The 20,107-nt window shown below is 38.6% G+C and overlaps 1 protein-coding gene across 16 annotated transcripts in view; it reads right to left on the bottom strand.

The window, feature by feature from the left end:
• Positions 1 to 20,107, bottom strand: part of LOC121908234 (receptor-type tyrosine-protein phosphatase mu-like) — a 170,466-nt gene that overhangs the window by 92,718 nt on the left and 57,641 nt on the right. For all 16 annotated transcript variants that reach the window (XR_006099196.1, XR_006099195.1, XR_006099194.1 and 13 more), the window contains exons 4-7: positions 18,048 to 18,126; positions 16,064 to 16,179; positions 14,387 to 14,561; positions 6,421 to 6,714 (exon numbers count right to left, since the gene is read on the bottom strand). Coding sequence is in view for 9 of the 16 variants with exons in the window: in XM_042428095.1 (XP_042284029.1) it covers positions 6,421 to 6,714; positions 14,387 to 14,561; positions 16,064 to 16,179; positions 18,048 to 18,126 (664 nt within the window). In the remaining 7 variants the exon portion in view is untranslated. The remainder of the gene's footprint in view (positions 1 to 6,420; positions 6,715 to 14,386; positions 14,562 to 16,063; positions 16,180 to 18,047; positions 18,127 to 20,107) is intronic.

The following is a 20,107-nucleotide window of genomic DNA, read 5'->3' as shown; positions in this document are numbered from 1 at the left end:
TGGGTGACAAACCAGACCAATGTTATCTCAGATGGTGAGGTGAAGTGGCTTTCTATTCATGCCTCAAGACAACAAAAGCATTAATTAGACACATCAAACCTAGCAAACAATTTCCTTTCCTTTTAAACCCAGAGAGACAGATGTGCTCAATCTCAGCCTTTGAAAAAAAGAAGCAACCATCATAAAGGGTTAGACCTTGCTGAGGAAATTTGCCCTGTAGACATGCATGAAGCTATAAAGGGAAAAAATAGCAGTTATAGCTGACAGATCATCATTCTCCTTTTGTTATAAAATGTTAAAGCTTTGTTAGACAAGAATTTCCAAGGTGAAATATACTGACACACTTAAGTGCGACTGGAAATAATGTAGGCTGTCTGGTTGGCAGGCTGACAATAGCATCCCACTAGCTGAAAACTATACACCTTCTTAGCAAACATTTTATTGTATTTAGCCTCTATCCATGTCTTTGGATTTACTGCCAGTGATGCATAAACCTTTCTACGCTGGTTCCTTTCTTCTTTAACTACGCAGTAACAGTAAATAAAAGAGGCCATGAACAATCAATTCTTCCTGGAAGAAAGGTCAATCCTAACCTCATTTTCATAATGTTTTGACATTGCAATTTCAACAAAAATGAACTTTGACATGTGTATTTGCCACAGCTTGCACCAAAACTGGACACAAATTCATGAAAGCGAAAAAGAGTCAGAGTGAATATTCACAAGTGGTACCAAGCTCTAACTGTCCTCAAGTCAAGTCTTTTCGTCTATGAAAGTAAATGGTTCCTTGACAAATTAAGAACACACTGGAAAGAGGTCCTTTTATACTGCAGATTGCACCTTTCAAAGTCCTCTTTGACAGTTGAACAATGGCATAAAGAGAGGAATGGCATTAACTAACGAACTGTACAGCTTATATGATTCACATCATACCCATAATGCTCATGTAACATTATGGGCATGACATTTTTTCCACAGTCTGTGTGTGAATCATAAAGGTTTCAAGGTCTGGCGATATTGGTATTTTTCAGATAAGATTTCTGTGGATAATACAGACCTTCACATTCTGTTCTATTCAGGATAACTTCATGGTAAGTCTTCATGGTACACTGCACCAAGAATGTAATGTTCATTCCTTTTGCCGTTGCATCCATATGTGTTAGACTCAGTGACAGTATGTACAAAGGAATGCTTTAAATATTAATTCTAGCCATATTGAATATCATAACTCCCCTTTCCAAAGATAATCTATATCCTTTGTCTACTTAGCAAGAGGGATTCTGTCAACATTTTACATTTACATTACCTGTTTAATAATTTTAGTTATAAGTGTCTCATTGCAGATAATAAAATCATTTCTGTTTACACTTGATCCATGTGATAGGTGTAGCTACATGTTGAAGAGCAACACTACCTTTTAGCACATTAATCTAAATTCTTTTATAGGAACTAATTTTGATTGGAAAAATTTTAGCATTTGTAAAAGAATATTTATTTTTTATTACAACAATATCAACTGGAGCTTTGTTTGGAAAAAAGTGATTTTTCTATTAAAGCCTCTGATACACATACACACAGAGCAACAGACTTGTTGCTGTGTTTGCGACATGGATATAAATACATTAACTATTAATCTGCAAGTTTTACTGCAGCTCCTCTAGAGTCTGTGTTGTGCGTCAAAAGCTTAAATAAATAATTATTTATTTTAATGTTTTGCATTCAAGGAGAATTCAATTTTTCATTTTTCTTTTTCTCCAAAACATGTCCTAAGCATGTTTGGAAACCCCCCTTTCCCCACTGTATATGATGGTTTTGGTTTTCAGGAATTTCTACAATAGGAAAAACATTCATTTTACTGCAGAAAAAGTGATTCAACCACTACTACCTTTTTCATGTTGCCAGACACTGGCGCCATTCTTATTTGCATCATAACAGACCTGGTCTCTCACAAATGAAAGTGGGGAGGCTAAATGCAAATAACCAACCTTGGTGTGGGTTAACATAATTGCACAGCTCCTCCCTACTCTCCACTGTTATAAACGAGTGTTTAAACGAGGGCTGATCCCTGATTAATGCTGATTCCCCTGTGTTTAATAGCACTCAGTGTAATAGAATGGCAAAGTAAAAACAAACAGATGAGACTAGTCCCACGTGGTACCGGAGCGCAGATGGAGAGAACTTATAGATGGAGATGTGGAGTTGGCAGAGGCTGGAGTCTGAGCAGGTGTTTGGACCCAGCATGGACAACATGTACTGCCATTTATAAAGCACCCGGGAGCCAGCGGGACAGCGAAGGCCACAGGGTGGAGAAGAGGCACACAGGACAGACTGTTCTTCTACCATGGAAACTAGTATTATCTCTGCTGCATCAGAAACAAGTGTGGAACAACATGCTATGTGCCCACCCTACTCTTGCTCAATAAACTTCAAATGGTTTTTGAAGAGAAATTCAAGAAGAGAAAATTTGAGAGTTTGTTTTAGTGGAGCAACAAAGCATTTAAATAATGTGAACTATCAAAATTTTAAGTATCGAATGTGTCTTCGAATGTCTTAACCCAAAGCAGATTATGATGTGAAGATTGAAAAGCTGTGGCAAATATTTTCCCACACAGATCTGAAGTACAACTCAGACTGCAGAGGAGTGGTTGTTTAAGGCTTGCTTATCTGCCTTCCTCATGTGGGCTGGAAATGGTTTCTCTGTGTGAGATGGTCTCTCAATAGTGTTGCTGAAATGCAGGGCACCCTGCTGTGATCCTAGGGCACCACCTGATAATACAATGTCTTCCTTCAAGTAACCCTTACCAAGCGTGGAGGACTCCAAAGTGGTAAACAACTTTACACAGACCAACATTTGACATGAAAGAGAAATGCAGTTACCAAATATGTTTCTCTTTTAGCTCAAAAAATGTATGCTGAGTAATTTTAGTCAGCAGGGAACGTGGAAAATGACAAATGTTACCAAGATGAAATTCTACATTCAGGATATGCAAAAGCAAAATGTTGTTTTAATCATTCTGCAAACCCTTGAAACTCACAAATAACCCCCTAAAGCAATCACAGAGCCTTGGATAAGACATTCTTTTGATGTTCACTAGGAAAGTAATGGAAGTGCTTCATGGGAAAGAAAACCTTTCAAGGCTACTCCTTTTTTCCTCCTGCTTCTGAATTGAATTGGTGGCGTCCTTGCATTATACATTCCCCATTTTACAGAAGATTGAATTAAAACATCCTTTGTCATCAGAAACATTGCTCAGTTTGTAAAGTGACCAAGGCATGGCTATGAATAATTATGTGAGAGACAGTGCTCTAAAGTGGCCACAGATTTTCATTAGCGCCTCTAGATAGCAGTACAGGGAGAGGGGGAGTAAGTCTCTGGGTCTGTCTGTATCAACAGTGATGTATCACACAGCCCTGTGAGTCTTAACCGTTCTATTAGGAGCTCTGCTGAGGCCCAGCCTGTCAGTGGGAAAGACCAGCAGAGAGCCGGACAAGATCAAGAGCAGCTTCCTCAAACACACTTCAGGAGCCGGGGCCATCAATCTCCTCGACTGTGACCGGCGGGGTGGCCAAGGGGCAGGACCCCTGCAGAAGCAGGGCCTGGCTCAGAAGGCTGCACAGGTAGGGCCATTCATCCCTATCAGCCAGACTAAAAATGAATAAGCTCATGACCTTCACAGTGGGGAGAGAGGGTTACACCCTGGGTAGAGAAGGGAGAAAAATCTCATTTTCATCAGCATTTCTCTGGACACCAAACAGCATTAGTCCAGGAAAATGCTGAGGCTAGGTTTGTTTTGTTCCCCTAGTTGGCATCCTAGAACAGCATGGGAATTTAGCTGGTTAATGTTGTGAGAAGGGCAATTTGTACAATATCATCTGGTATTCTCAAAGTGTTTATGTACAGTACATGTTTGAGTTTGAATGCCTACAGTAAAGCAGCAATATAATGATCCAAATTTAAGGTGCCATTTTGCTTCACACATGATATCAATCTGTGTTGGTGAGGAATTAAGAATCTTTCAGGGCCTTTGTAATGAGAATTAAGTTGAATAAACAAGTAGTTACAAAGTTAACCATGTGGCAGTCTGGAGCTAACTATAAATCATATCAATTATTGTGACACACAGCTGTTCCAAATAGCGAAGGAAGTTAAAAGAACTTACTTAACTTACTTAAACTCGTTCCAGTGGCTCAATGTAAATACATTACTTAGAAAAGAGACAATTTATGCCACAAATCTTAATTAAGACCTATAAGCAAAAAACCATGAAAACACTGAGGGCTTTGTCTACAATAACAATTACCTGTTAGTAAAATGACCACGATATATATTGAGCTTTTGTGAGCTGCAGTCAACCTCTGCTCCAAATGCAGGTGGTAATTTGTAAAAATAGGGATCTTTTTTGAAATGATTTGTTTGTAAAGGTAAATTACAAACAGTACAACCTCAAACACAACAAGCCTAAAGGCAATAATAATAAAATAATCTTAACCCTTGTGCCTCCCTAGGAATATTTTTGGCTTTTTCATTTGTGATTTTTCGATCACTTTGGCTATGTTAATGCATACGGCATAAAGTTTGACAAAGGTGTGGATTTTTTTTTTTTTTTTAATTTTAGAAGTTCAAACTCAGCTCTTATAATAAGTCTATAATAAATTGCGTAGCCAAAATAAAGACACTCAGATCCTTATGGACAAAAATGTCCCCATTTAAACCCGTTAAAAAGGTAATGTTTAATCTCACGGCCATTACAGCATAAAATCATGCATTCTATTATATCAGGCTTTCAATCTAGAGCCCTGACTTCAAATTTTTTGAACAGATTGAGCTTGTTTTATGGGGAAAATACATGCTATTTTCCTGGTTTCCACTAGGGGCACTGCGGCTGTATTATGGAGCACTGCAGGCCAATGAAGTAAATGTATGCAACTAAAATGATGAGTGTGTATGTTGATATGGATGTCGGAGTGTGGTGTTTGTGTGTGTGTATGGAGAAATTAACAGTGGCATTATACCAACAAACTGGCATTTAAAGGGTTAAAATTCTGAAAATTAATGAATATTTGGTAGTGATGATCAGAACTGAAGTTGGTTAGAAGATTTAACTTAGTGAAAGTGGGAAATGATATTAATAAATAATATTTTTATGGCAGTATTTTGGTGCAGACATTTTTGTTCTTTAACGTAATCAGTGCATCTGACTGTCCCTAAGGTTTGCACTGAATTTGGCAAACAGGCCTTTATGTTCTCTGCCCTTGCAGCCTGGAACCACTTGCAGACAGATTTGCAGCTAGATGAGCTGATCCCGATTAGGGCATTTAGAAATTAAGGCTTTGGAGGCAAACTCAATTGGAACTTTCCTCACTGTCATCGTATATATATATATACTGTTCAGGCTTAGATAAATAAATTAATATATCATCTGCATACATTGACAATTTATGATTTTCTCCTGCTGTATATATGCCTTTTATTTTCTGTTCTAACTTTATATGTACTGCCAGTGGTTCGACACATAAAACAGAAATCAATTAGATAAAGGACCCCCCTGTCTGATACCTTTCAATATCTTAAAGATGTTAGACATTACCCCATTAACTCTGACTCTGGCATTTGGCTGTTTATACTTAGCTTTCAACCAATTTATAAAGGTGGTGTGTAAACCAAAGTTCCTTAAGATTTCAAATAGATAAGGCCACAGGACATTATCAAAGGCCTTCTCAGCATCTAGGGTAACCATTCCCACAGGGACATTCTGTCTGCTGTCTCTATAATGTTTAATGTTCATCTCACATTATCAACAAGCTGTCTTTGACTTATAAATGTAGTTTGATCTGGATTTGTTAGTTGTGGTACAATTTTTGCTAGTCTGGTATCTAGTACTGATGATAGTGTTTAAAAGATTGATTGACCTATAGAATGAATAATCTATAGGATTGATTATATCAGGCTTTGGGTGCACATACAATACTTGTAAGTATGATCAATTTGTGTGTTTGCATATTTCTGCACATGAGATTTGTTGACAACAAGAAATATATAGAAAAAATTCCCAGCCAAATCATTTAAGTCTTATTTGATGCTTTATAACTTTAGATGCTTTTCAGTGTACATGGTGACCAAGGTTTGGACATTAAGAGAAGTGTAAATTCAACTCAAAAAGATACAATTTGCCCTTTGCAGCACATTTTTCATTTAAAAATGAATGCATGAATAAATGATACAGGTGCTTCTATCTGGTTATAGTTCACTCTCTTTGTGTGTGATACTGGTTTAGAAATGTATTCAAGTTATACAACATACTGTACACAACTAATTCATATACCTCCGACATGAATTTGTTTTTTTAAGTCTATTCATGTGACACTGTAAAACAGCACAGTGTATCATCTCCTTAAGTATTTATATTTTTTTTTACCTCACCTGCACATTTGGTCCTGGCCCTCAGAGGGGGTCCAGGTGCTCCAGTGCCTCCCTCCAGAGGTCTGGTCAGCAGAACACTGATCTCATACTCTGTGTCAGGGTCCAGGTGGCCGATCTTGTGTGTGGTCTTGTCTACAGGCTGCAGGTCATACATGGTGCCCGACACAGTGCGGTACTCCACCTCCCTGTCGATGATTGGGCCATCCCCATTGATGGAGTTTGCGTTCAGCTGGATCCATAGGTAGGTGGCACCGACAGCAGTGAGCTGGGGGGGTGCAATAGGAACTGGGGGCTCTATGGAAACAAAAAGAAAGTCCTCACAATACAGGAAAGTAATGTATTTTTAATTTGTGTACAAAGCACTGACATTACCACAAAAAATGTAGATACATGCTTATACCAAGCAAACAAGATGCTCCAAATCGATTTGTTCTTTTTAAACAATAAATCACATCAAAATCCTCTTCAAGCACATGAAGAATATCTTCATGTTTTCCAATAATCAAGGTCTTTAAGAAGAGCCACATAACAATCAATAGTTCCAGTGCAATGAATGAAATATCTCATTATCGGGAGTACACTGAGTGAGTTTTGTAATCATGCACATTTTGAAAGTGACTGCAACTTCTAACAGAGGACTAAATGAAGTGACCCAGACCTTGGGAAATGCTGGCCCTTGAACAACATATTGATTTTAATCACTTCTATGGAAAAGCCTCTGGTAATTGACAACTACTGCAGTTGTTATCTTTCTCGTCTGATTCAGGAGCTGGTTTAATCTCTCAACTCATGACTTTTGTGGAATTTTGTAATTCTATCAAAAAAGCTATACAGCATTGATTAGAAACCCTTAAACATAACACCACACTGTGATACCTATTCTTATTTTTACAACATAATCATTCTCCTACAAATTAGTTATTCCAACAATTGAGTTACCATGTGCATGTATTGTACAGTAGAAACCAATTAAAAACATTTTGGTAGTGAATGTCTTACAAATATGCCCAATATGAATATTCTGTCTGACAAGTTGAAGAAAAATGCTTTCCAATCAGCGTTGCTTTTCCACCAAAACATAATTTCTAATACAAAATAGCTGCATACAAATGAGATTTGTAGGAGATATAGTTTGGGTGTGTAGGGACTGTACCTTTTTCTGGTTTTAGATGCGCAAGTAATTCTATGTGCACTAATCCCTAAAAGAATAAGCAATGAAGCAATAGCTTCACTGATCTGAAGAAGTCATTCAATCAATCAATTATTGTAATTGTTCAAATCAAACTCTGTCAAAAAGCGTTACCCTCTACAATATTGTCAAAAGGAGTACCTGTCATGGTAAAATTGTATTTCAATATTAAACTATTAATACTTGCACACTCAATAGGGCCAACATTGTGAGGAGCTTCATCTGTAAAGCAGACTTTGTTTCAATGAGACTCACTGTGCAAGTGCCAAGACCTTGATGTGAGATGATTGAAAGTACACAATTAAAACAAATCATGTTATTTTTAAATAATAGGGAACTAAAATCTTTGGTTAGTTAACAACATTTTCAATTACTCTATTGTGCAGATATTTAATGATGACCTACAGGTGAGAACTCCAACATGAATAGTATAACAATTAGAAATAAATCTCTTTATGGGCCCTTTTGAACCTTCGATTTTTTTCATTTGGATTTGTAGGAAAAAAATCTTCAGCTCTTTAGTTTCAATACAAATAAATCTCATTCAGACAAATGCAGTGTTCAATGAGAACCTTGAGGATGACTTTTTCTCTGTTATGTCACCAATATTTGTCTAATCTTGCTTAACCTTGTGGTTTAATGGGGCTTCTTGAAATGTCAGACAAGTTACTTCAACTCGGATATTTTCTGGATTGCATTTTTATATAAGCATGTAAGGAGATGTTGCAGTAACATTTGAGGGGGCTGTAAATGGAAACTTATCAAGTCTAGATGTCTAGTTCTGCACTTTCATTTTTACTTTTTTAAGTCACCTTTAGCAAAATAAATGGTCATATAATGATTTTTTAATCATGCATAGTTGCCAATGGTATTTTAATAACATAAATCATTATTATTCTTTTATTAATTCCATGTTCCATTTCTTCCAGTTACCATTTAACTATAGTGTCAACAACAGCAAGTCCTTCTCCACTATCTCATTGTGATGTTTTTCATGTTTTGAACATGGTCTCCTGGTGCAACCAAAAACCTGCCATTGTCAACAAAGCTAGCTTTGACCCACTGCTTAGGAATCTACTCTTGTCACGTACTACAATAGTTACACATCCCAGAGGCCACGGTGAGTAACTTTAATGAGCACACACATGTAACAAAATAATGCCATTAGTCGCCTGGCTGCTTCTCATGGAGTTGTCATGGAGGGAGAGAGGTCTCCAGGCACATTAGGAGCAGGCTAAGGTGTCCTACAGAGAATTGGAGGCTCTCTCTAAGCAGATGGTTACCCCACAGTGACCTCTGTTGCAGGTCCCTAAAGTCCCTCTAATCCAAGCTTCCAGTGTTGCTGTCAAACATCACCTAAAGCGAACCAGCTAATCCAGCAGTTCTTCTGGACTTACACGCAGTGCACCAGTCTGTGTGTTGGAGCCAGACAGGAGAATGAGTTGATCCAAAATCTGGGTTCACCCACTGGCTTGTTTTGATGGACTTTTATGGTCTGTCTTAAAAGGGGTTTAACTGAGTTAAGTGGCAATATGCTCAGTTTCATTTAAACAACAGAAAACAGGCTCACTCTGTAATACTATCCCTCATAGTGTGGTGTTGTATTAAAAAAAATCTAGTATTGCAGTGGTGTTTGGTATTCTTAATATTCTAAAAACATCAGCAGTTGGCATATACTATTATGAGACCATGTCATTTATTTCATTGCATAATAGGCAACTTTATTCATTAAACAACAAATTTTAAACTAATCTACTACAATATAATAAATAAAGCCTTTATACATATATAATATGCATAAAATACAGCAAATTCTAACAGTAAGGTACTGTTTTTTCTAAATATGGTAAAATACTATAAATGTTGATGCTTTTTGGAGCCAAAACCATGAAAAGACAATAGCAGCAGGTTACTGTAAGATTTGACGATAAAATACAATATTTTCATTTTTTACCACCGCAGTAATGGAGGGACAGAAGCCACATGCAACCATCAACATCATATAATAATCATCATTCATCCTCTTTTGTAGAATCAAACCAAATAGAAAGGTCAGTAACATCTTATTCAGAAAATAGAATTACATTTGTGCAACTGGTTACCCAATTAGTGACTACATTTAATTTTTGCTAACATTTAACTGATATAATCCTAGCAAGTGCCTGGCAGGCACAAGGGAGCATTTTCAGGTAGTGTTCTTCAGCAGTTGGAAGTTTGCAAGTGTAGTTTAAAAATTATATTTGGATGGGATTGGATTTTGGATTCTCTTGAACTATATGTCAATTAATGCTAACGTTAGTCCGGCCTGGTCTATACCTTCAACTTGTTTATCCCACTTGCATTTCATAATTAATAATAGCCTTCTATCTAAGTTAACAGCTGTAGTTTATTCAGATATGAAGGCAAGTTGACTAAGATATGTTTACTGCTGAACCCCCAGTAGTTATATTGGGTATCTTAGCTCAACCCAAGTGTGTTTCTGAGCTATAGCTAGGCTGCTGCAAACATACTTTAGTTTGTTGCCAAGCTGTACTAAAACCTGGGACATATAAGGTGATTTATTACATGATGTTTTCAGGTACTTCATTGTGATTAACCCTGAGAGAGGAACAGAGGCCAACGGTGAAAGTAATGCCAAGAAGTCACCACTCTTCTGAAGAACTTGATGTAACTTCATAAAGCTTAGTTTTCCCTCTTGTTAAAATGTTTCTCTCTCTGCCATTCAATCATTTCATCTCTCTTTCTCTTACTCTGTGCATGATTTTTATTCTAGTTTCTTTCTCATTCAGTGAGCTGTGACCTTGTAGCATGTATGCTGACCTTCTGCCAATTAAAACAGAGGACATTTGAAGGCGTTAAAAATTATGTATCCTGTTATGTGTGCTTTTATATTTTTAAACAGTAGATTGTAAAGCAGTTGCTGTTTAGACTCAAGATTAAGTTTTGCTGACAGCTCAGGATATTATAATTAACAGATTTACATTGACCCCTTTGAAAGGGCATGAAACTTGAGAATTATTTTTTTCAAACATGCATACTTGAATATACTTGACATATCTGAAAGCCTTTGAATAAATGTTCGGTTGCATTAAGCTGTCACTTGTCTCATCCTCTTTTGTGATAGATGTTAAGGGTTATGAGTTTTTAAATGTAAAACTGATCTGATCTCATTACTGGAACATTAAGATTGAAGACATATTGTTATTTATAGTATATGTCTGCAATTTATAGTTGTTTTTATTAATATGAATAAGAAGAAAACTTTTCAGTTGTTGTAACATTTATAGTAAGAAACATGCATGTAGATTACAATAGCAACACTGTAATAATACTGTATATTACTGCAGGCCTAGCTACAGTATCAAACTGTAAACCTCACATACTACAGCAGAATACTGTAATCATTTTTAGCAATGAACTGTTAAAGTTAATTACGGTAGTGACACTGTAAAAAAAATAGTAAAATGCTTTGTTACAGTGTACATTTACAAAAAGTACTCTGAGGAATTTCATTTAAGCATATTTTAATTTTTAAAAAAAACAACAAAAAAAAAACAAAAAATCAATCCTACCTCAGAGGAGGCAAGTGTATGTAGTTGTTACCATGACACCTTGTGATACACAGGACCAAATGGCCCTACGAATTTGACGAAGTTCTGCACTTGTGATTCAGGTATGACTGGTTCACAGTGTGTGAAACTTGGCAACATAATACAAAATCCAACAGAGTAATATCCACTACAGTTATTATATATTTTGATTATCTGGATTGATCTAAATCTGTGATTATCTTACATAATTACCTGTGAGACTGTCATACTGTCAGATACAAGTGGTACAAGGTATCAAGCAACAGCCCTTCAGTTATCCAATCAATCAATTTTATATTAAGAACATGCTTTTTTCAAGCAGTGTAAGACATGAATGCCACTGCTGCCATTCAATTTTATTTCTGTTGATATCACTTGAGACCACTCCTGTAGCAGTACAACTAAGCAGCATGATGTATTGTTATGTATAGCAATAAGCATTTCATTTAACTTCGAAAAGTTGCTGCTTCACGAAAGCAACAGCAGCTTACACTGATGAAATAGTAGGTACTGTAGGTGCAGTAATCCTCTGTTCAACAGCCATAGCAGACGCACTGAAAAAAACGGATTACCGGTGTGAAATACACTCAAGTGCTGGAACACTTTAGGATATTAACAACTCATTTCCCACTGTTTAAGCCTCACGAGGCAGCTTCGTAGAAGTGGGACCCTGGGCACCGAACTGAACTGCGTGCTGGCTGGAGATGGGTGACAGCGCAGATGACAGTAGCAGCCATACGTGAGGGTCAGTGAGCATCTGTTGTCATGATGTTGACCAGACAGGCAAACGGCCTGGCGACAGCTGTGTCCTCCTCTACTGCAGCACCTGCCTGTCTGCCAGAACGCAATCACACACATGCACACTCATACATACGCAACACATGGACCCGACACCCAAAGGCAAAGACACACTGACAACCAACATACTAGGGCTGCAACTAAGGATTATTTTCACTACTAATAAATCTGTAGATGTCATTTAGTCTATAAAATGTCATAAAACAGTAACAATGTAAATTCCCAATTTCCCAGTCTTCAAACTGCTTTTTTTGTCCTGACAACAGTCTAAAACCTAAATATATTACTGTATATTAATATATAATTTACAATAACATAAAACAGAGGAAAACAGCAAACCCTCTCATTTGACAAACTGTAACCAGCAAACGTCTGGCATTTTTACTTAATAACTGACTTAAATGATTAATCGCTTCTCAAAATTTTCAATTAATTTTCTTTCTATTGAGTTATAGATTAATCGACCAATCATTAAAGCACTACAACACATAAATAAATAACGCATACTTATACAATTGCAGACGCACACGCCACCCATTTGCCATTCACCACACAGAGCAATAATAAGAGCTGCCATTCTGCTCTGTTGTTAGATTAGTTATACCTGACTGTTTATAAATCCTTCTTTCATTTGCCCGTTACATCCACTGAGCCTCTCTTGTTAAGATGCAAGAGGTCCTCATTACGTTGTCCGCTCTCCTAATTGGGCTGCTGTGAGTACAGAATTGATCTGCCCCTGATATGAGAAAAGGTAGACAGAGGAAAATGACGAGCGTGACTGGTTAGCCTTCGATTTTTGGTGGCTATTCTCATTAGTGCTGACAAGGCCACGCCTCGGCAGCCTTGAGTTGGTAACATGGCCTAGAATACTATGTTGGAGCTCAGCGAACACTTTGCATGGTCCAGGTGATTCTTACCAGGCCAAGAAAAGAGCCAGCACTTGGACAGGGAGTAATTATCCCCCTTTCAGAACCACTGGCTGCACTACAAGAGAGCCCATCACATAGGAGGCATGGGAAAGGGGCTGCAGCGGGCCAATCCGTATGGCGCTCTGGAAATACATGCAGTGCACTTCCACATAAATCTGAGTGAATACTGGCATGAAAGGCAGAAGTGATTATCTGGGATAATCAAGCATTCACTTCCCTCATGTTGAAGAAAAAGGCAGTGTATGGAAATGAGGGGTGGTGGTTGAGAGAGCCGGTGTGTGACTGTAACAGGCTCATAATCCACAGAATCACTCCGTGGTCACTCCTCCAAAAACGAGTCACGGACATGGTGAATACACATTTAAGGAGGATTTACAACTGCAGACACATTGCTAGAAGGGTTAAGCACGTGTTTTATGACTGGTACGATAAGAGGAGATATCAGCTTTTTTATGTGTGACACTTATAACCGTGAAAACGCCTCTTTTCTTCCTCTGACGAGTTGGCTTATGTTGCAGTCATCGAGGTGTGAAATCTCTGTAGAATTTAAAGTGGGATTCATTACAAGATTTGATAAATGCTTAAATCTAGAAAATTACTGTATTTTAAATATTTATGACAAAGGCACTTTACACTTAACTGGTTTGTCTTGAGTAAAAATGTATCTAGTAACACATCAAAAGCATCAAGCGCCAAAAATATTGCTGTCTAGCGAGTATGTGTAAGTGCAAGGATGCGCAGGTGATTGTGTTGCTGAATTTATGCACGAGTGTGGTTTTGAGTGCCTCCAGTGTCAGTAAATTTTCTTAAAGTACACCGCTGAAACCCACTGATACACTTGGGCAGAGAGACTTTATCTCCCTCTTCACTCTGCTGTGTCTGGGCCCGGCCATTCTCACATGATTGACAGACCTCGATCTGGACAGCCAGGATTAAACCTATCAATCACATAAAGCTTGGAGACAAAAAAAAAGAAAGAAAAAAATCAGGGCAGTAAATTCAATTGAGAGCACAGGGAGAAAATTGAGGTGAAGAAATATAGAAGGCCATTACCGGGCTATAGGGCTGTAGGAAAGTGAGGCCTTGCAGGATTTAGTTTCAGACGACTCCATAAATTCATATCAAATGACTACAGGAGTGAAATATCAGTGAGGTTACTGTAAACCCTGGTGCCTCTTGCCTTTGTGATCTTTTAGGTGGAATTGTGCTCAGTCAAGGACAGCCTTTACAGAGGAAGTATTAAAGTCCTCTGACTAACAAATCAACATAAAAAGCTAGTATTTTTAGTATCGCCTTAGAGGACATTTTCATCTATGAGCAGCAGCATTTCCTGTTTATCTCCTGTTGACTTTGCTGTATGCATGGAGGTCATCTGGATGGAAAACATTCCCGTTGTCTGTGCTGTGCTCATTCAGATAGGCATTGTTTGTGCTTCTCTCCGCTTTGGGACCAATACTTACGTTTTATGGTTAGTTCCCCGTAATTGGACACTCCAACCCCTTTGTCTGAGTGGACGATACAACGGTAGCGGCCCGAGTCGCCCTTGGTTGTGTTCTCCACATCAAAAGTGCCAATGAAGCGCCGGTTGTTCCAAGGTTTAGTGGCTTTCATTGGGGCCTCCCGTCCACCGATTCCCTGTTTGGAACCGAGACAAACACACAAGTGAGCCTCCAAAATGGAAGGGTTTAATAAGCAAAGTGGCCTGACCTTGTGTGTTTCAGAAACTGTGGTTGCGTGTACTTGTTGTCTGTTCTTGTGCATGTTTGTTTGTGTCCTATCATTCCCATTGGTGGCTGATAGTAGGAATACATTTATCACACAGGAACGCGCACACACACACACATGTACACACACAAAAACACAGTGGGCTCTCCCCAGCTGTCACCCCTCACAGCAGGCAGATGGGGGACATTTGTTCATTAGAAATATTTCTTCATTACTGTCATCGGGGGACTTCACTTAATGTTTGTTTTCCAGCTCCTGTGCTAATGAGGACATGTTTGTTAAAATGATGGAGTACCTGGCAGAGGACCTTTACCCAGCGTCATGCTCCCACTGATCACATATGTGACAGTGTGCTTAGCAGCAGAGCCGGCAGGGTTATGTCTGCCAGATGCACTACCTTTGCTGCTCAGAACAAGGTCAATTCAAGACTGCTGTGCAGCCCAGTTGTGCCGGATATAGTACACAGTATCCACAGAGCCGACATCTATATAGGTTAAGACCATACTGCGGTGATCTGAAACAACTATAATCCCCTGCCTCCCAGACAAAGAGGCCTCTGGAAATCTGGTGAGCAGGTGAAATCTCAAACACAAAGGCACAATAAAGCATGTGTGAATGTTGTCGAATGTTGTTGAATTTGTCAAATGATTTATACAGTGAATTACAGAAACTACTTGTATTTCCTGAAAAAATACTGTTAAAAGTGGTTGTGAGGCTAGCAGACAGGCATTAGCTTTTGGCTCCTTAAGAATTTTAAGCAAGCAATAATGCAAGACAAGTTCCCACAATATAAAGAGATTTAAAATAAATGAATATGATTTAACCCCCCATTGCACATGTTCTCTTCTACCTTGTCTGTTGTTTTCTAATATCAGGCAATGTGCATTATACACTAATAGAAAGGCAGTTTTAACATAGGGCTGTAGTCTGCTGGTCGACTGGTCGATTAGTTGGTCGATATGCTCTCGTCCGACTGAATTCTCATTGGTTCTTATTGAAAGAGCGAGTGGCAGAGAAGTGACGGTGGATGCGAGCGGGGCAGAGGAAAAGGTTAGTAGTGAGTTGTCAGTCTGGCAGTAGATGTACAGTACAGACTACAGTGTTAGCTCCAAAGTTAGCAACAATGGGTTAGCCTAACCCGAAGACACAAACAGAACAGAGAAATGTGTGGCTGCCGAGTTTACTGTGCACTCTGTCCCATTACATCGCCCTAAAACCAGAGATTGATCTTATGTATGTAGCATTGGAGAAACTGCTACATTAAATGCTGCGTTTCTGTTTTCCCATTTAAAGATTACATAGACCTGCAGCCTTCTTATACCTGGTGGCATAACAGCAGCATTGCTGACTCCAGATCAGAAGATCTAGCTTCTGATTTAGAATGTAAGGAAAAAGGTAAAAACGATTCTCACCTGAAGCCAGAGGCGGAAATTATCTCTCTTGCGTCCATTGACGGTGCAGTGAAAAGATGCAGTCTGTCCAGCATTGACCTCTACCCCCTTTATAGTCAGGAAGTGTGGTGTGTTCACTAAGATAAAAAGGTAAATATTTATCAGGCAGGGGCATAGAAGTTACATAAGATTACATTCTGAGATTCAGAATTCAGCTTGCCGAAAATGGGTTTGTACTTTATGAGAGTGAATTGCCAGAACTGGCTGCTAGAGTAGCCACTCAACGCCTGCATCACTACTGTGCCAATTCATCCACAAATTGTGCTACCCACCTCGTAACTCCTGTGCCAAGATTTGTATGTAAAATTGGAGATCTGATTGAAGAAGTAGCCTTGAATGGACACTGTTCTTTATTTCTATGTTGTCTAATGTGCTTGTCCTCTATGCTTGAGGCCAACATCATTTTGTGAGGAACATTCCACCTAAATCCTTAAAATGAGACACCAGATGCCATTCTTGCATCTACCAGAAATGCCTGTTTCTGCTGTCTCTTTACTGCATCCTTTCATTTATCGAGGGGATTTTTCCAAAAGCATTATTCTCTTTTCCAAGCGTGCTCATTATCAGTATGCTCACTGCCTGGGATAGTCCACAGAAAGTAACTTATGTAGAACATTTTTGATTAGTACCGCTATTCTGCATATAAAAATAGGGCAATTCAGTGGAGCGACCTTGATTCGAAACATAACCAAATCTCTAAAGACTTGGCAAAAGCTAATTCTATCACTTTCATCATCAAGACTTTCACTTCTATTTAATATTATATAACCTCGTCTTTGAACTACACCTCTTTTATAACTTTGTCCTGTCAATCCATCCAGTACCAAAAACGACAAATCTATTTTTCTTATCGCTAATGTCTTCTTTAATGATAGAAGGAGAAGCAGACCACCCAGTGGCATAATCACACCTTTGTGCTAGATATACCACACGGTTGTATAAATAGAAAATGAATTGGCTGTGCTTCACTGAGGAGTCGCTCTGATCACTTTGCTTATCACTCAAAGAAACCCAATTGCCACTGAGTGGGTTATTGATCCGCTCACACTTTTACGCATTTAAACATTCATCACGTCGCAAGGCCTCATTGATTTACTCAAATGCATTTATATGCAACACCTATTGCTATATAAATCCATCTTATTGACATAACATTTGTAGGAATTCGGCCGCTTTCAAATGGTTACCAGGTCATTAGCGCCTAACAATCAGAGCTTGATACTTCAGTTATGAGGGGTAGAGTAAGGTATAAATCAATTGATGAAAACCTGTGGGGTATTGATTTAGACTTAGACTGCAGAGTGTGAAAACCTCTTAGTATAAACTTAAGGAGTGCCATATGGACTAACATGACTCTCAGTACTCAAAAGCATAGACATGTAGAATCATGAAGAGCCCTCATCCTTGTACTCACAGCAGCAGCAGCCTTTCCCAAAAGCTGAAGCAGAAAAATTCTAAATATGCCAGTGATTACATGTTCATTAGCTCTGCACTGCACTCTGAAGTGCTTGTACTTATATTCAGTAAGGGTAGCAGAACTCTGCACATCTGAAAGATGAGATGCTTTACTGAATATCCTTAAGGGAGGAGAAAAATAGTGGAATCCAAACACAAGCAGCACCATGCTGTATGGTGGTATTTGTTTTTCATCTCCCTTTTTTTTTTGCAGTATTTCTCCCATCTCTCAAAGGATAGATTTAACACAGCCACTCCAACATTATATCCTAAGCACACTTCAGTGTGTCAACTGTATACTCATATATCTTAAGGGAGCTAGGAGGAAGGAGGTTTACACTTTGGACTGACTGTAGCATAGTCTTTGAATGCCCTTTGTTTCACTAGGAGGCCTTGAACACAACAACAACAAAGGTATTTGGAAGGGTGTCATTGAAAGGACAATGACTGTTGATGATATTCTTTTATGGTGAAGAGAAAAAGGACTTACTGCACTGGTGGCCCTGGACCATGACATCTTTGATGGCCAGCAAACCACGCTGCCCTGAGGTTACGGCTTCAAACACAATCTGAGGAGGAGAGAGAAGACTCATAACACCAATGATAAATGGGCACATGTCTTCAAATAGCACCTGAATGGGACTGCCTGTGTGCACAGTGAAGTCTAGCTCTTGCTAATGCGATCTGCTCTTAGCCGGGCTGCAGCTGGTCACGCAGCTGCAGGCCACTGACATTATTTCCACAATATGTCACAGTTGATAGGTGTTATGACATGCAAGTGTTAAATTAAGTTTGAACCTTCAGATGATTAGCACAGTCTGTGACAAGCATATTGTGTACGGGGGGTGAGACACCTAACATCTGATAAATGTTTAAAGGGTCAATTCACCCAAATTCCCCAAAAGCATATTTCTCACTTATCTCTAGTTATCTAGTCATCTTATTCTATTGGTCCAGGTTTTGAAAGTTGCCTCACTGATATTTTTGCTTTCACCTCAATACAATGTTGGTGAAGGGTTTTTTTTTTTTTGCACCATTAAAACTTAAGAAATGTCTCATCTGGTGACGTTATTTATATATGAAACATGGAGAAATGTGTGCTGTTTCATAGTTAGTAGTATTCATGTAGAATGAGGGTGAAATGTCTGCGCTAACCTGGCAAGCATTATTTGGCCATTTACTGACATTATGTTTTGCAATGTGAGGTACATTGTGCATTTTTGTGAAATTTAATATAAGATCTGTTCAGGATATTCCATCACATCTTTTATTCACTTTTCTACTCATTAGCAAGTTAATGTTACCTTTTTTTATTTAGTTCAGTAAGCGACATAACAGTTACACCTGGCAGTTAGCAGATGTAAATATTTAGTAACAGTGATGCATAAATCTCAAATCCTGAAAAAAATCCATCAAAAGTATTTGCATTGCTATAGAAAATAAAAGGTAAGAGTGAAAATACATTTTTTTCCCCTGTACTTCTGGTGAAACAACCTTTTAATAAGGCTTTTAAGGACACTTCTTTTATGAGAATGTACTGCTGCTGCATTTCACAGTTGCTCTGTGTCTAGTGTTACTTGGTTGGCATGCTTGTAACTATATCTGACAACAAAAAATTCCAAAAATCAAGCACAAATGTGCTGTGTAGGACTAACATGACCCTATTTTAAGGGTCAAATTCTCCTGCAAAACAAATGGCCCTAAGCCCTGACAGAGGGCGTGTCCCAGCAGAATGTCAGAGTTATGTACTCACTGGTCTGCAGTGTGATAAAAAGGGAAACAGAATGCCAGTCCCTTCCCAAAACCCAGGGTGTGGTGCAGAGACCTATTACACCACACACTTCCACTACACATGTTTTGCATGCCATTACTCCCTAAATATAAACGTATATCTTCCAGTGAAAGGTGTACATTAATGGATATGTTCCACATATGGTGTCAACCAGAAACTTGTGTCCTGCAAGCTGTAGCTAGGCTACACACACATACATCTCTGAGATTCCTTTTGTAGCCTAGGAATGTGGAGGCGGAGATAGTTACCATTGTCATCTGGGAGGCAGGATGCCTTCAGATAAGGCTGTCTAATTATAAATTTCTTTTTTTGTCTCATGAAATATGAAAGTGAATGTCTTGGGTGCCAATTATGGCCTCATTACAGGCTAATTTAAAGGAAATTAAAAGGCCAACCACTCCATATATCGCCACCAGACAAATGAACTGGCCCCCACTCTCTAATTGAAATCCTTTGTTTGTGCAACAGACATCAGTCAGCCTGCCTAATAGCTCTGATATAATTGATTCCAACATCAATGATAGTGCAGTGCATAATTGGGCCTGACCCACAGAGTGAAAATATTCACATGGGACTAAAGCAGTTGATGTCACGAGAAAGTTCACCATTTTCATTTGTCAGAGAGACAGACAGTGAACCCAACATTCAACGTCTACATCACCACACTGGCTATCCCTATGGGACATGGCTAAGTACTACATTACAACAGGATTGATTAGCTCTGCCATAGGCTCTACTGTATTGAAATCAAGATAGAT

Source organism: Thunnus maccoyii, chromosome 12 (genome assembly GCF_910596095.1).
Source record: "Thunnus maccoyii chromosome 12, fThuMac1.1, whole genome shotgun sequence".
Taxonomy (NCBI): Eukaryota; Metazoa; Chordata; class Actinopteri; order Scombriformes; family Scombridae; genus Thunnus; species Thunnus maccoyii.
Note: the sequence above shows the minus strand (reverse complement) of the source record. Positions and strands in the feature narration are given on the sequence as shown.